The 17,887-nt window shown below is 33.5% G+C and overlaps 1 protein-coding gene and 1 pseudogene across 3 annotated transcripts; one reads left to right on the forward strand and one right to left on the reverse strand.

The window, feature by feature from the left end:
• Nucleotides 1-7,600: 7,600 nt before the first annotated feature.
• On the reverse strand, nt 7,601-7,955 carry LOC114389971 (annotated as a pseudogene).
• A 4,320-nt stretch (nt 7,956-12,275) lies between these two features.
• Nucleotides 12,276-16,923, forward strand: LOC114390071 (polyadenylate-binding protein 2-like). 3 transcript variants are annotated; one of them, XM_028350755.1, is made up of 8 exons: nt 12,276-12,417; nt 12,537-12,782; nt 13,961-14,739; nt 14,907-14,984; nt 15,085-15,174; nt 15,613-15,912; nt 16,016-16,240; nt 16,406-16,923. In XM_028350755.1, the coding sequence occupies exons 2-8, from the start codon at nt 12,542-12,544 to the stop codon at nt 16,691-16,693; spliced, it is 2,001 nt and encodes a 666-aa protein (XP_028206556.1). In that variant the 5' UTR covers nt 12,276-12,417; nt 12,537-12,541; the 3' UTR covers nt 16,694-16,923. The 3 variants fall into 3 exon arrangements, with proteins under 3 accessions (XP_028206556.1, XP_028206555.1, XP_028206554.1); XM_028350754.1 differs by having other exon boundaries at nt 12,277-12,401; nt 12,490-12,782; XM_028350753.1 differs by having other exon boundaries at nt 12,277-12,401.
• Nucleotides 16,924-17,887: the final 964 nt, after the last annotated feature.

The raw sequence follows: 17,887 nt of genomic DNA on the forward strand, positions 1-17,887 counted from the left end.
ATGAAACTGGAAAGTATCCTTTTGAGATGATGAAAATCGTTTTTTTTTCTTTCAGATTTGGTGTTTAATAAAATATTATTTATGTGTATAAATTAAAAAGTAAAACTGTATAATTTTTTCTGTACGACAGAGTTTTCTTGACAAGACCAACTGTTACATTTTTTTTAAAAGACCCAGAGTTACATAGAAACTAGATTCTTGAATTATAAAATTAATGAAATAATTATATATTTTTTATAGAAAATTAAAGAAATCCGTTAATAAATTTGAAACCGAAAATTTTAATGAATATTATTTTAATAAAATAGATATGATTTGTGTGAATTTTTTTTAATGGATAGTTTATCTTATTTAATATTTGAAATTATTTTTTTATTTATGATACTTTTATATTTTACTTTATTTGTAATTTATAGTTTTTACTTATAAATGAGAAAAAAATATATCAATAATAATAATTAGTTTTCAATTCCTTTAATTATTTAGCCGTGTAAATCTGTTATTTCCAATTCTGATTTGTTGAGAATTATTAGGAGATTGGTAGCTTGATTCACTACATATTAGGGTTGTTCACTTGTATATATATCACTGTAAACTAATATAAAAAATTAATAAAAGTTACAAACATATTCCTCTATATAGTATCAGCCTAAACGATCCACCCATTTCCTATTTCTTCAATTAAGGACGTCGTTCCCCACCCTTGCCTCCCATGGTCGACAACAACTCCTTCATTCCCAACCTCCATGAGCCATCCAAACCCCTTGCTTGCATCACTTTCACCAATGTCACCAAACTTCTTCCCAACAATTATCCTAATTGGAAACAACAAGTTGAAGCTCTCCTTGATGGCTATGATCTCCTCAAATATCCAGATGGATCTTTTCCTGCGCCGTCAGAAACGATCCTCACCGCTCCAACATCTTCGACGCCGACTCTGTCGGAATCGACCCCACCACTGCATCACTTCCGGTAACAACTCAGAATCCTGCTTACCAAACCTGGCATCGACAGGACCGCCTTATATATGGTGCTCTCCTCACCACTCTATCTAATGAAGTGGCCTCCCTGGTGTCTCAAACCAAGACCTCGCATGATCTCTGGATCCTTCTCAAAAACACCTATGTCAAAGCATCTCGCAGCCATCTCAAGCAGTTAAAGGAACGTTTCCGTACGGCTTCCAAAGGTACCCAATCCATCACTACCTATATGCATCACCTAAAGCAAACTGCAGATCTACTTGCATCACTTGACTCTCTTGTTTCTGTTGAAGACATGACTGATTATCTCTTACACGGTCTCGACGACGGCTATAGAGCAATCATTGATGCCGTGAATGCAAGGGACACCCCAATCAATTTTGATGACCTCCATGAACGGCTTCTGATTCAGGAACTTTCAATTGGTGCTGCCCAAAGACAAACTCCTGCCCCGCTGACAGCCTTGAATGCTCAGGCTCGACCCAATTCCAATGACAAATCTCGGCATGGACAAAACCCTGCACAATCAACTCAACGCACCGGCACTCGCAAACCTTTTCTCGGCCGCTGTCAGTGGTGCAACATCAAAGGTCATGTTCTCTCTCAGTGCAAAACCTTCCAGCAGCAGCATCCTAGTGTCCGACCGCCATCTCGTAACTCTCCGGCTCACACTGGACAGGTTCAGGTCAATACTGCAACTGCCGGCCCATCGCAACATGATTTTCTGTTTGACAGTGGAGCGACACATCACGTAACCAATGATCTCGATAATCTGGCGCTTCATCATCCGTACACTGGTCCTGACTCACTGTTTATAGGTAATGGTTCAGGTTTAAACATCACTCATTCTGGAACACTTTTACTTAATGATTTATCCTTGTCTAATGCTTTGTGTGTTCCTTCCATGAAACAAAAAATAATCTCTGTCTCTAAACTTACCCAACAAACTAACTCTGCTGTTGTTTTCCTGCCAAACTCCTTTTATGTGAAGGACTTGCAGACGGGTCACACAACCCATAAAGGCTCATGTGTGGATGGACTCTATCTCTGGCCCGCCACCTCACCCTCCGTCCACACGATTCGAACAGAATCCTCTGCATCATGGCATCATAGGCTTGGCCACCCTTCATCTTCTATTTTCAAATTTGTTCAGAAACATTTTTCCTTAGGCTCAAATAAATTTCCGCAATCCGATTGTAACTCGTGTCAAATTAGCAAAAGTCATAAACTTCTATTCCATGAATCCACTCTTAAATCTTCTTATCCATTAGAAATAATTTTCTCTGATGTATGGACTTCTCCTATTTTATCAATTGATGGTCTTCGCTATTATTGCATGTTTGTTGATCATTTTACTCGCTATATTTGGCTATATCCAATGAAACGAAAATCTGATGTGCAAACTATATTTCCCAAATTTAAATCGCTCGTTGAAAATTTCTATCATCACAAAATAAAAATTCTTTACACAGATAATGGTGGCGAATATATTGGTCTTCGCCCTTTTTTACTAAATCATGGTATAAGTCATCATACAACGCCACCTCATACACCTGAACATAATGGAATTTCAGAACGCCGGAATCGTCACATTGCTGAAACCGGTCTCTCTCTTCTCCATCACTCGGGCTTGCCCCTCACCTATTGGTCTCACGCCATGACCACCGCCGCTTATCTCATAAATCGCCTCCCAACTCCAATTCTTGGGTACCAATCACCCTATTATAAATTGCTCAACATTAGTCCGGATTATCATAAGTTAAAGTGTTTTGGATGTTTGTGTTTTCCCTGGATTAAACCATATGCTAACCATAAACTTGCACCAAAGTCTGCTATGTGTGTTTTTGTAGGTTACTCGGCTGATCAACATGCATATCTGTGTCTCAATCCTACAACAGGAAGGATCTACACCTCTCGGCATGTGAAGTTCGTTGAATCTGAATTCCCGTTCAACTCCCTAGTAACTCACGCTAGTCCAAGTCCGGAGCAACAAACAGACCCACTTCAACTCTCCATCTTACAACCCATGAACCCACCGGAAGATTCATCTCCTGCCCCTTCCTCCCCATCAATCACCAACTCCCCATATATGGCCCAGTCCTCCACCGAACCCACAAACCCCACTCAATCTCCTCCTCCAACCTCACAATCATCCCCGCAACTCTCTGCTCCACCACCCCAAACCATTGTCAACCCAAATGGAGGTGGGATCATCACTCGGTCTAAAAACAACATTATCAAACCCATCCAAAAGCTTAATCTCCATGTCCAAGCCTCCTCTCCCATTGAACCCAACACCATCACCCAGGCCCTTCGCGATCCTGATTGGCGCTCAGCCATGCAAGCTGAATTTGATGCCTTACACCACAACAACACTTGGGATCTTGTCAGTCGGTCCTCTGATCAAAATTTGGTTGGCTGTAAATGGGTATTTCGAATCAAACGAAATCCAGACGGATCAATTGATCGTTACAAGGCTCGGTTAGTCGTCAAAGGGTTTCACCAACGCCCTGGTTGGGACTATACACAAACTTTTAGCCCCGTTGTTAAACCGGTGACCATTCGCATTGTCCTAACTCTTGCAGTTCGTCAAGGGTGGCCCATACGTCAGCTTGATGTCAACAATGCATTTCTTCAAGGGACACTTAAGGAGGAAGTCTTCATGATACAACCACCTGGTTTTGTCAACAAAAACTTTCCTGATCATGTTTGTCGCCTCAAAAAGGCACTCTATAGGCTGAAGCAAGCACCCCGCGCCTGGTATACGGAGCTTCGCGTATTCCTGCTCTCCCTTGGTTTTGTCAATTCCACTGCAGATGCATCTCTTTTCATCTACCAAAAACCAGAGGTTACACTTTACTTATTAGTATATGTTGATGATATAATTATCACTGGAAATTCATCTGCATAGCTGTCCAAACTCATTGCCACACTTGCTGCTCGGTTTTCGTTAAAAGATCTTGGATGTCTCAGTTATTTCTTGGGTGTCGAAGTAATTCCTTCCGCTGCAGGAATGTTTCTTTCACAAAGGAAATATATCATTGATCTGCTACATAAATCAGGCATGACAAATACAAAACCAGCATCCACTCCTTTGTCAGCGAGTGTTCAATTACTTAAGGATTCTGGTGATCTCCTACCCTCTCCAAATGAGTACCGCACACTGGTTGGAAGCCTTCAATACTTGAGTCTTACACGTCCAGACATCGCCTTCAGCACTAACAAACTCGCACAGTTCATGCAAAATCCAAGAACGGTGCATTGGTCTACACTCAAACGAGTGCTCCGATATTTGGCGGGCTCTTGTGACAAAGGAGTCTTCATCTCAGCGACTGCTCCTTTGACCTTTCATGCCTACTCGGATGCTGATTGGGCTGGTGACAAGGATGATTATGTTTCAACCACTGGTTACTTGTTGTATCTCGGTAACACTCCCATCTCTTGGAGCTCCCGCAAACAACATTCTGTTGCTCGATCATCAACTGAAGCAGAATACAAAGTCTTGGCTGACACGACTAGTGAACTATTATGGGTTCTTTCATTGTTCACAGAACTTGGTCACATGCCCACTGCCAATCCAGTCATATACTGTGACAATCTTGGTGCCACAAATCTCAGTGCTAATCCTGTCTTCCACTCTCGGATGAAACATATAGCCTTAGCCTACCACTTTGTCCGAGAACATGTTCAACATGGCAAGTTTCGAGTGTCTTTTGTGTCTACCGATGATCAACTTGCTGATATTCTAACAAAGCCTCTGCTTCGCCCTCGGTTCGAATCGTTACTGTCCAAGTTGCATCTCTCATCCAGATTATACAACTTGCGGGAGGATATCAATAATAATAATTAGTTTTCAATTCCTTTAATTATTTAGCCGTGTAAATCTGTTATTTCCAATTCTGATTTGTTGAGAATTATTAGGAGATTGGTAGCTTGATTCACTACATATTAGGGCTGTTCACTTGTATATATATCACTGTAAACTAATATCAAAAATTAATAAAAGTTACAAACCTATTCCTCTATAAAATATTGGTAGCATACTAATTTATATATTAAATTCTATGTAAATTTAAATAGCATATCATACTGATTATGTATACTTCTTGCGTATCAATTCTTTGTAAGATCACTATTGTGAACCCCTATCATGTATCGAAGCCTACCGCGAATTATGTGATTATGGTTCTATTGCTGGAATCGAGCTTCAACTGAGCTTCAACTGTGCTTTCAGTGCTTATTGCTATGAATAGTCACAGTTTTCTATATTGTTTGTTGGAATTGAGTTTTTAAATGTGATACATACATTCCAAGATGGTTGGAAACCATCATGGTAAATGTTTTCAGATTCTATGATGTACCCTACAAAAATGGTTAATAATCGTCTTAGAAAGACCATTTTAATCAGTTATGTTTCTTAGTAGCAGTGGTACAGCTACATTCTCTGGTATTGAGATCTTTGTATAATATTTTGAAGTTGTTTGTGATATGTGATTTGGTCGAACAGTTGGTGATCACATGTGGATGGACAAAAAGGAAGATTAAGTTTCATTTCTAAGACAAGGCTTAACCGACTATACATTGGAGTGTTAAAAGTCTGATGTTCGTTCAATAGTCAAAGCGAGTCTTATAGTTTATATATCATGCAGAAGTTAACAACTGAAAGTGTATAATATATCAGACTTTAGATGGGGCTGCATGATTGGGGGTGTTTTATTTGTGGAAAACGCCATAGATATTTTAGGCTTCTTTGGTGTTTTTGTGTGATGGGATTTTTGTAAACATTTGTATTTGTCTTATGCTTCTAAATATATTGCATAACTTTAGCTATATTTAGAGTGCTTAGTAATATTGTTTGCTTTTATTTAAGAAATAAAGAGTAGGAAAACACTTCTATGTCTGCTAGCTTCCTTATTTTTAAAATATTTTGGGTTAGTCTGCTACAGTTTGTAGTCTTTGCCACAGTTGAAATGTGGCTTGCCTCATTTACAGAGTTTCAAAACGTATAAATGACTGAAGATAGATGTGTCTTGGTTTTGACAATTAGGTAATTCAAATTTAGAGTTTTGTGAAGTCTAGATAATAAAATATAACACTTAATGATCTTTTTAATAGAATATAACACTGAATGATTGAGTATTGGCCATTTTCTTATGTGAAGAGTTTTAGATCTAATTCGTTTTTCAGTAAAAAGGAGAGAGAGAGAGAGAGATCTAATTCGTTTTTTAACATTATAAGTTACTTTTGTTTAAATTAATATCAATTAGTATTTTATTCTTTTCATTATACATGATAAATATTTTTATACAAATACAATTTATAATAAATTAATATTTTTGAATATGAACAAAATATTTTGAATTTTCAATAAATAATTTAAAGTGGGATATAAGATCAATTTAACTATAGAAATTGCTTATGTTACGTTCTTAATCATTATGTTGAATCATTGGAAATATTTTTTTAAGTTAGAAAAAAATAGTGTAATAGGTTAAAGTTAAACAACAATAAAGTATGAGAATATATTAGATTACATAATTATATAATATAAGATATTTCAAATTGCATTTTCCTGATTGTAAATTTATCTTATTTTTCTAACAGCAAATTCATTTTAGTTCTACAAAAATTTGTTTGTGCATAAAAAAAATTCCTTTGATAACAAATTGTTATTAATGTACTTGAAAATGCAATTTGTAGTTTGGACAATTATATTTTATACTTAAGAATTAAATCATATAAATTACTCGATTATTTAACAATTAGTCTGTGCATGACAAGAGTCACTAATCAAGTTGAGTCAAAGGCTCCTCAAGTCCAAACTCTCTCATTTGCCACACGACACAATGGATTGTCACGGAATCATGAGTAAGACATAGGCAGTGCATCAAACCCTAATACTGGGTTCTTAGAATCATTAGTTAAACACAAGCAACACATCAAACCCTAATGTTTGGCTCATACTGATGGACTTTATCAAAACCAAGAGGCAACGACAATTGTACGTCGATCTCCTTCCCCAATGAAGCAAAAAACTTACCAATTGATTACCAAAAAAACAATTACCAATTGATCAACAATAATAAACTAGAAAACTAATAATGAGATTTACCAAGATCTAGCCAATCAATATTCCAAAAAAATACATTCCACTATTCAACCCTAGTAATTTCTCAAGAAGGAGAGCATCAATTGGAGGAGTAAAAAAAAATTTGAAGGTTTCTGCACCAATTGTCACCGTCAAAGCTGAAAACTTTCTCCACCAACATCTAGCAAAGAGCTTAAGAAATTCTGTATCATATTTGACAGATAGATATAACCAGTTACTTACATCATTTAACAGTCTGTTGACATATAAACAAAACCATTATTACTCTTAGAGTATGTTTGGACAGAGAAATTTAATAGGGTAATTCAATTTTTTAAAGGATTTTAATTACTTTTCAATTAATTAAGATGTTTGGATAAAAATTTGAAAAGAAATTGAAATTTGAGTATTTGAATCAGGGATTTTAATTAATTTAAATATTAGCATTTCAAATTCTTTGATTTTATGAAAGAATTTGAAATTCTTGTGTTGTGCTTCTCCAGAAAACTTCATTCTCTCAGTATTCTCTCTCTTATAACAGTTTCATCGCCGCGATGAACTCCTTCGTCTTTGGCTTCTCGGCGAACTCCACCACAAAGTCCTCCACCACGATGGCACTGGCGGCGGCGCTGGCAACAGCGGTGGAGATGGCGAAGCGCTTCTCCTTGCGGTTGATCTTGATGGACCAGTCGTAGGGCTTCGGGCCAAAGATGACGCCTCCGCCGGGGCGGAGGGGAGTGCGGTTGGAGCCACGGTAGGCGCGGCCGGTTTTTTTTTTGCGGGAAGGGCTTCCGGCCGCCGCCTCGGACCTCGCTGCGAGTGAGGGTGGAGGCGGTGCCGCGGTGCTTGTTCTGGAGGTCGGTGCCGCGGCGCTTGTTTGAGGACATTTTCTTGTTATGCCGGGGAGAATTATTGTGTGTGTGGAATTGATGTGAAGAGAAGAAGATGCAGGATGATGTGAAGGAAATAGAGGTTGTTGTCGTTGGTGTGGAGAGAGAGAGGGAAAGTGAAGCCATTGTTGTTTCAAGTTTTCTCAGAGTTTTGCTCTTTTTTTTTAGGTCTTTTCTTTTCTTTTCCTGTAAATTAAATAAAAATAATAATATGATTATTGTGTAGGAAAAAATTATTCATTAAAAATAGCAACATCCAAAGGGTTTGATGGAAGCCAAGTAGCCTCCGTCCTTTGTTTGAATTACATCAAAGGGTGAGTGAAGTCATTAATAAAATGAAGGAATTTTAAAAATGAGAAATCTAATTTTTTATCCAAACATAAAATTTTAGAAATGAAGGAATTTAAATTGAAGCATTTAAAATTCTCAAAATTTTAAATTCTTTAGAATTTTAAATTTTCTCATCCAAACACACTCTTAAGTCATTTATCAAGGAAAATTAAGAAACCTTGATCTACCACAATTACTAAGATTTCTTTAAGACTTCTATATATGAACCTCCACTATTGATATGGTAACTCACAAACAATAAAATATTAAAATAAATAACATTAATAAATGCTGTGTACAAATGCTTAATTACTCAACTAAATTTTGTATTTTTTTATAAGATATCCTCTAAAGGCAGCTAATCTTGAAGCTAAATTGTCATAAATACCATCTACACATCATGTAGAGATAGGCATTGAAACATGTTAACTCATGATTTGAAGTCGCATCCAAACATGTTATGCTTCTGGTCGAAGTTACAATAAAACAGGAGGACTTATAAACTTATTCGTTATAAGTAGATGTTTTCTATCCCTGTCAAGACAAATTGATACCATGAGTCAATTGCTTTTATGAGTTAGGGAAATAGATGCCATGAGTCGAATGTTTTCAAAGAAAAGAGTGAATGAGAGAGTAGATGAATATGCTGGAGAAGTGGAGCACCAGCAGTTATGGCTCTTTGTTTACATGCAAGAGTTTCTAATCTTTTTTATTCTCACAACTTCGTTGTTTCTAATCCTTTTTACCATAATGCTTGGTTAAATGTTATGATAATTATATTATTCTCTAGAGTTAAGCGTAAAGAATAAAAGTTTCTAAGTTTTATTTTTTATATAATAATCTGACTTGAATACAAAACGTGTTGAATCTAAAAGTGGTGATATTTAAATACCTATTATATATAAATACTTCAATAACATTTTTTATTTTTTTTATTATTTATTTTCCAGTCAAATCATGTTATTAATCTTATTAGTCACTTTTTTTTCTTTTTTTATATCTCTCTCAAGACGTTTAGACTTTTTTCTGTCTAATAATCATTTTTCCAGATCTAAACGAAATGAGTGTGTATTTAACATTATTTGGGTCAACCGGTAAAAAAAGAAAATTAAACAAGAAACCAAAGGGACTCTTGCCACCTGGCCAGTACTAATAGCTTCTGACTCAACTCTGATAATTAACTATTTCTTTTATGAATGATAAAAGAATCTGTAAAAGAAGAATTGAAAAAAAATAAAAGAAATGATCGATTGGGCCAAAGCAAGCCAATCCAGTCTGTTTTTTTTTTCAAACCCAACCAATTCGACTGTATTTGTGATCGGATGTTTTAATCAAACGAGTCCAGGGAAATGCTAGGTGCACCCAGCAATTGTTGGTGCACCCAGCAATTAGGTGAATGGGCAAAATTGTCCTTGTGTTAAAATCTGAAAATAAAACTAATTAATTTTTTAAAAAATAATTCCTTCTTTCGGAAGAACAATTTTTTTTCATCCAAAAGAATCTTCTTCCGGAGAGACTACCGAATAAAGGTTCTTTTGATAAAACAAATTATTCATCCGGAAGATTCTTTCCCAGGAGAAGGAATTTTTTTCTAAATTAATTTTATGTTCAAACTTTGACACAAGGACAGTTTTGCTCATTTATCTAATTGTTGCATGCACCAGCAATATTATTGGTGCACCTAACATGTCCCACGAGTCAGGCCACCAATATTCAATCCAACTTATCGGGTTGGTTGGTGTTCACAACTATGCGCATACATCTGATGGTGACATACAACAACAATGATAATTAGGAAGGAGAGAGACACAAATCTATTAGGGTTAAGTTTGAAGATGAAGTAAGAGAAGAATTAGGGTGATTTATAATATTTAAAATGAAGATAATATCAGTTTTCAATTATTATTGTCAAATTAATTATTTTAAAATTTATAATATTTACTGAGTTTAAATTTTTAAAAAAATAAGAAAAAGTATCGAAATGAAAATTTTGAAAATATAAAATATTAAAATAAAATTTTTATAACTTAAAATATAAAACATAATAAAAGTATGACTTATTAATGGATCAAAAGTCAAATTTTATAAATATATATGTATTTTTCTAATAATAATATTATTATTAACATTTTTTAATATGTGCTCTTTTTTTTTAAGTAAAACTGAAAGAGTCTGACCCACACATTTAAACTTTTTTTAAACTAAACGCTGGATGTTTTTAAGTGACAACGTGAAAATGCTACACACTCCACATCTACACTTTTATTGACTAAGACTTTCTTTTGTATAGTTTTTTATTTCTTAAATATATTTTATGAATTATAATATATTAAATAGATGATTATGTGTATAGTTTAAAATCTATTTATATATACATTTTAAAATACATATAAAATGATTATTCAAGGCTTATTTTTAACAAGTTAGATTATGAACTTTTTATGGTTTTTTTAATTAAAAATATCAAAGTTTAAAATCAGCAGAAACTCTTTTTTTAAGTTTAATAACAATAATAATAATAATTCACTACTAATAACAACAATAATAAAATGTATATAAAATATATTTATAAAATTTCTCGTTTAATTAGTTATTTATTGTTTTTTACATAAACAAAAGATAATAACACGATAAATTAATATTTTTATTATATAAAATTTAATATATATTAATAAAATCAAATCATTATATAAGGAAATAAATTATATCATTAATAAGGAATTAGATCTTTTTGGTACACGTGAAAACTAAAAACAAAAGAAAGCAAGAAAATTTGAATTCACTTTAAGAACACCCTAAAGTCTCTTAACAATTAAGGATGTTGGCAGTTCTTAAATAAAAATAATGATATAATTTGATTTAATTTAAATATAACATGAAATTCAAACCAAATCAATTTTTTACTATTTTGTTTGGTTCAATTTCATAATTTTTTATTCTTTTAATATGTTATCATAGTTTAAATCTATCAACTATATAAACTTATATAAATATTATATATGTTATATAATTTTAAAAATAAATTTATTTTTATTAATTTTACTGAACATATTTTAGTTATAAGTTATTATTTTTACTTCTATTTAACATTAATATAAAATATTATTAATAATATTTTTTGACATAATAATAATTTGTGTCTTATTTTATATTTAATATTATTTTTAAAAAATATTAATACATTTTTTGAATATATGAAAGAAAAATATACATCTTCGTTATAAACAAAACAAATGAAAAATAATAAATTATTTAATAATTATTATTAATTATCTCAGGAAAAATCAATATAATTATGATATGTTGTATTATTCGATTTAATTCAATTTTTATAAGATGATCCGAAAATCAAATCAAACAAAAAAATGTAACTTTTAAATTTTTTATTTTTACAATTTTTTTAAAGAATTTGACGGTTTATAAATGCTATTATTTGATTTTGATCCGTCCTAATAACAATTTCGAAGCTTGGAAAGAAAATGAAATCACAAGAATGCCCTCCTTGTGGAGCCTGTTTCTCTAATTTCACATGTTATTTATATTTTATTAGTTGTAAGCTTTTTATTGGGCGCATGTAAGTATGACGTGTCGTGTTTCTATCTCACGCAATGACGTGAAAACTAAGGTTCAGAGTCCACTTTTGCTTTGTGCCCCTTAAATGCAGTCAATTAATACTCTTAAAAAAGAAAATGCATTCAATTAATACTTTTAAAAAAGAAAATGTAGCCAATTAATATAATAAATGCAATCAATTAATATAATGTTAAATGTGCCACAAACTTCTACGTCAACATGCGGGAATTATGACAGAAAAAGAAAGAGAGAAAAAAAACATGTCACAACACGCGCCTCATAGTAATTCTTCACGGGACCACATAATCTGTTTATACTCCTTAGTACGAGATTAATATAACAATTCAAAAAAAAAAAAAAAAACACCAAGAAAACAACATTTTTCAAGACAGTATATAAACCCCACGTCTCACTCTCACTCTTACTCTCACTCTCACACCAACACATAACCTCACCTCTGGTTCTGTGTTCCCTTGCAAGGAATCAAAGAACCCAAAAATTTACTAAAACAAATTTAAAAAAATCTCCAATCCATTTTCGGTAATCCCTAGCCACTGTAATCCTTGTTTCTTGTCTTTTCCTTGTTTTCTTTCACTGTTCGATCCTTACACAGCTACTTTGATTTCAGTTTTTTCTTTTTTTGGATTGTTTCGAAGAGAATTGAATTTTTTGCAGGAAAAATGGCGGCTGCAATGATTTCTGCTCCGGCGGTGGCAATGAGGGTGGTGGTTCCAGCTTTGAACGGTGTGCAATCCGGGAATGCCTCTTTGTACGTTGGTGATCTTGAGAGGAACGTTGATGAGGCGCAACTGTTTGAACTGTTTGGCCAAGTAGGCCAAGTGGTTTCAATTAGGGTTTGTAGGGATCTCACAATGCGATCTCTTGGATATGCTTACGTTAACTTTGTCAACCCCCAAGATGGTTTGTTTTTATCATCCTTCATTGTTTAGAATTATAACAAAAATTGTTTTGTGCAAAAAGTGATTATTATTTTTTTTCAATTGAAGTTTCGGACATTATTTGTTGTCAATGAAATAATATTTGTCTATTGAGATGGGGTGGTGTTTGTGTTTTCTAATTTTGTTTGTGTTGGATTTTCTTAAAAACAATTGAATAAACAGAAGAAAAAAGAAGATATCATTTTCCCTCAGTGGCATGGATTTTTTTTTTCTGTTTGTGTATTATTACTTGGATAACGAGTAGTTATTCCTTTTCTTTCAGTGAGTCATTTGATTATTTTGATCTAGAGTGGTCTTCTGTCTGGGTTGTATTGGTGTTTTTTAAATGTGTTGTTTAGTGTTGAATGAATTTTTTGATTGAATAAAAGAAGAAAAGGACCATGTTAGTTTGTTGGTGTGCTTATTCATTTGGAGTATACTATTTCAGTGATTTTTTTTTTCACGAAGGGAGCGGTGGGAATTTGTGGGTGTTTTCTCTTTCCCTCTCTTCAATTATAATATTTTCCATGTCTTTAAATGTTTGACCCTTTTTTGTGTTCCAGAGTTAATAATAATAATGACAACAATAAATATTAAATAAAAAACTTTTTTTTTTGTGTAAATAATAGTTTTTGGAATGACCTAAATTTTTAATGTGGATTTCTCATGATTAATAATGACAACAATAAATAAAGAAGGTTTTTTTTTTCACTGATCAATTTTTTAAAGTCTAGTCATTACAGATTTGGCTTCTCTAAAGTGATATGGACCCTCTTATTTTAGAGAAGCTAAACTGAATTGAATCTTTTCCCATTTTGATTCTGAAGGAAACTTTCATTGTTTTTGTTTTATAATAAACAATGCTTCAATTACATTGAACCGGAGAAAGTTGTTCGTTCTACCATTTGTTTGGTTACTTCTTGTTCTTTGAGTAATTAACACCATCATATCTACAAATGAAAGTTACTAAGAATGAAAGAAAATAATGTCATTGTTATATTTACATAAATGACTCATTTATTAATTATTATTATTATTATGATTAATAATTAACCATTTAAGCCAGTCTAGGAGTTAAATAGAAGTGAAAAACTGTTATTTAATAAACTTAATATTGTAATGCATTGATTTGCCTCTCTAATTTCAATGTTTATATTGCAGCTGCTAATGCCATGGAACATCTGAATTTCACTCCTTTGAATGGAAAATCCATCCGTGTTATGTTTTCTAACCGAGATCCTAGCATTCGAAAAAGTGGATATGCAAATGTGTTTATCAAGAACCTTGACATATCAATAGATAACAAGGCATTACATGACACTTTTTCTGCCTTTGGATTTGTACTCTCTAGTAAGGTAGCCGTTGATAACAATGGTCAATCGAAAGGGTATGGATTTGTGCAGTTTGACAATGAAGAGTCTGCACAAAATGCTATCAAAAAGTTGAATGGCATGTTGATAAATGATAAAAAAGTCTATGTTGGACTCTTTGTTAGGCGCCAAGCAAGGGCTCAAGTAAATGAATCACCAAAGTTCACTAATGTGTATGTGAAAAACTTTTCTGAAACATATACTGATGAAGATCTTAAGCAGCTCTTTAGCACCTATGGTCCAATAACCAGTGTTGTGGTCATGAAAGACACAGATGGGAAGTCTAGATGTTTTGGTTTTGTGAATTTTGAAAGTCCAGATTCAGCAGTTGCTGCCATTGAAAGGTTAAACGGAACCGCAGTCAATGATGATAAGGTTTTATATGTAGGTAGGGCTCAGCGCAAAGCCGAAAGAGAGGCAGAATTGAAAGCTAGATTTGAGCGGGAAAGAATGAGAAAATATGAAAAATTACAAGGTGCTAATTTGTACGTGAAAAATCTCGATTATAGCATCAATGAAGAAAACTTGAAGGAGTTATTTTCTAAGTTTGGAACAATAACATCTTGCAAGGTATATTAAAATTTTCTCCTTGTTTGTCTTTTTGTCTTTCTTTGCTTCTTAGGTTTTTTGCATGTGAACTAACTATCATGATTGTGTATGGATGTCATACATGACTTCATTTTTATTTTAATAAACGATAGTCTTTGTTACGTTTGTTGTTTGCTTTTCTTCTCTAGGTGATGCTTGAACCAAATGGGCATAGCAAGGGCTATGGTTTTGTTGCCTTTTCAACTCCCGAGGAAGGAAATAAAGCAGTAAGTCTTTAGTTCTTTTGTTCACAAAATAGAAGCCTTGGCTGAGTTAAATATATCCTTATTTTGTTATCCAACTTGAGCTATTGTTATGTTTGTTCAGTTGAATGAAATGAATGGAAAGATGATTGGACGTATGCCCCTGTATGTAGCTGTGGCCCAACGCAAAGAAGAGAGGAAGGCTCTTTTGCAGGTGATGCTCATATCTTTTATCTCATTATATAATTTAAATCTGTCTTGGATTGAATTATGGATAAATTAATGATTTAAATACAGACTACTAGCTTCTATAGTAAGTGGATGTAGCATGTATTTCTATTTTCTGGTATACATACACATGGTTTCATGTTAGTAAATATATATATCTACTTTTTCTATAATAAATTTCTTACCTAAAATTGAACTAGGCATGGCTTTTGAATCTTTTTTTTTTTTCGTGCTTCCTGTCCAAATCCTCTTCTCTGAGAGAAAAAAATTGTCATTTCATATTTATTAACAAACTTTACTTTTTCACTTTTTCAATTTTGTAGTTTTAAAACCTAATTTAATTTAGTCATAAATATTTGACTTTAATTTATATTTTCCCACAAACTGAATCAATTGACAATGTTACCAATTGGCTTATCTATAGGCTCAATTTTCTCAAATGCAAGCCCTAGGTGCAATTACACCTTTTCATGGGGGAATCCCAGGATATCATCCAGGGGCACCAAGCCTTTCCCCTCAACAGTTGTATTTTGGTCAAGGGCCAAATGGTCTTGTACCACCTCAGCCAACGGGATATGGTTTCCAGCAGCAACTCCTGCCAAACATTCATCCTGGTGTTGCTCCAAATTTCTTTATGCCATACCACCCACAAAGACAGGCCCCTCCTTCGCAAAGAAGGGATCCTCGAAGATTTGGAAATCTCCAACAGGTGCACCATAACCAGGTAGTTATTACTTAATTTTACTTAAATCAAGCTTTATTCCTCTAATATAAATAACATTATACTAATTATTTCATACATTTGTAAACTTGAACCTTTGAACCAGATGTTGCATCCTAACTCCAACCAAGGGTTTAGATACATGGAGAATGGTCGAAATGGAATGGATCCGTCAGTAATTCCCCATGGTATGGGGGGTCCAATGATGCCATTGCCCTTTGATGGTTCTGGAATTTCTGCAGTTCATACTTATAATCAATATCATGCTGGTGCATCGTCTAACACACTTGCCTCGGCTCTAGCTTCTGCTACCCCAGAAAATCAGCACCTGGTATGTAAAATTTTGCATTGCCCGTAAGGCCTCTGAATTCTTGAGTTTGTTGTTTAGGGGTGTAATACTTTATGCCCATAGTTTAATTAGTAATTACCAATGTTATTACTCTTGAAAATTTATATCTATCGTGGTATGAGGAATCTAATTTTATTTATCTGACAGATGCTAGGTGAACATTTATACCCACTTGTGGATGGACTTACTGCAAATCACCAGCAGACTGCAAAGGTGACAGGAATGTTGTTGGAAATGGACCAGTCAGAGGTCATCCATCTGATGGAGTCTCCCGAGGACTTGAAAATAAAGGTGTCTGAGGCAATGCTGGCCCTTCGTGAAGCTGCACCAGGTTCTGAAGAAGTTGCTGGTTCTGAAGAAGTTGGCGGTTCTGAAGAAGTTGGTGGTTCTGAAGAAGTTGGTGATCAACTTGGCTCACTATCATTGAATGAATGATACAATTTCATTCTCAGTGTCAAAGTTATAAACTGAATCATACTTGAGCCATTTTTTGGATCAACAAACTTTAATTTCATGGTTTCTGGGGCCTTATGCAGCTCCATTTTTTTTCATAAGAATCTTGTTATCTTCACCCAGGATTAATGAATTGAGTCAGAACAAAGGTTGTCATGGATGTTTCTAGTCTTTTATGAATTTATGTTAATTTGGATTGGATTTGCAGTAAATGATCTCGTTTTTTAGTTTTTAACAGTATTGTTTGTTTAGACCTACATTATTTGAATCGGGATGTTGGTGGACATGCATTCCTTTTTCTTGTTTTAAATTAATTTTTCTTTCCACCTTGTGCATCTAATTTGGGTTGAGGAATTCAAACCAAGTGGATGAGCTAAAAATACGTGTGGAAAATGCAACCCTAATTTACACTTGTTGGTTTTCTAATTGTTTGGCAATTGCTAAGTTCTTATTTGTTCTAGATTGTTACATTAATTTGGCTATTTTCAGGTTTTTATTTTTTATTTTTTACCAAAACTGATAAATGAAAATGTAGGAAGCTATTCCCATGTTTTCCCTTTTTTCTAATGCACGTGGGTCAAGTAAGATTTTAGAATCTCCGATCCAATTCTTTTCTTTTAGCTTAAAATATTTTGGTCATTATTTGCCTTTCAAAATATTTTGTTCATTATGTTAATTATGCTTACGAGGTTAATACATGCGAGTCAAGAAATTCACATATTTTAGTCTTTATATTAACCTAAGATAAACTATTCTTTGAATGTAAAGTGACATGCATTGCAATTTTTCCTAAAAGTTTTCCTGCTAAGTTTTCCTCCTAAAATTTTGATTGTGTAATCAAAAGGAATTATTTCAATTGGGATTAATAATTTTGATAATTTCATTGATGCAGGCGAGGTTGAAAAACACTAGGGAACAAAGTATTTTTTTTATAATCATAATATTAGTTGACAAGATTGTAAAGAAGTTATAAATATTTTTAAAAATATTTCTTTTTGAGAAATAAATATAATTTTTATGATTAACATCAAACTTATGAAATTGACATGGCAATATATCATTGACTTTCTTTCCATAATGCCATAGATATAATTTAGCTTTTGAGCTTTATTTTTTCCTGATATTATATCATATAGTATTATTTCTACTTCCTAACTTTTACTAAAAGTTATTTGT

Source organism: Glycine soja, chromosome 16 (assembly GCF_004193775.1).
Source record: "Glycine soja cultivar W05 chromosome 16, ASM419377v2, whole genome shotgun sequence".
NCBI lineage: Eukaryota > Viridiplantae > Streptophyta > Magnoliopsida > Fabales > Fabaceae > Glycine > Glycine soja.

Coding starts and splice junctions, on each gene's coding strand:
- LOC114390071 (XM_028350755.1), top strand. CDS start 12,542: ATGGCGGCTGCAATGATTTCTGCTCCGGCGGTGGCAATGAGGGTGGTG. Junction 15,913..16,015: donor AACAGGTGCACCATAACCAG/GTAGTTATTACT, acceptor CCTTTGAACCAG/ATGTTGCATCCTAACTCCAA. Junction 16,241..16,405: donor CCCCAGAAAATCAGCACCTG/GTATGTAAAATT, acceptor TTTATCTGACAG/ATGCTAGGTGAACATTTATA.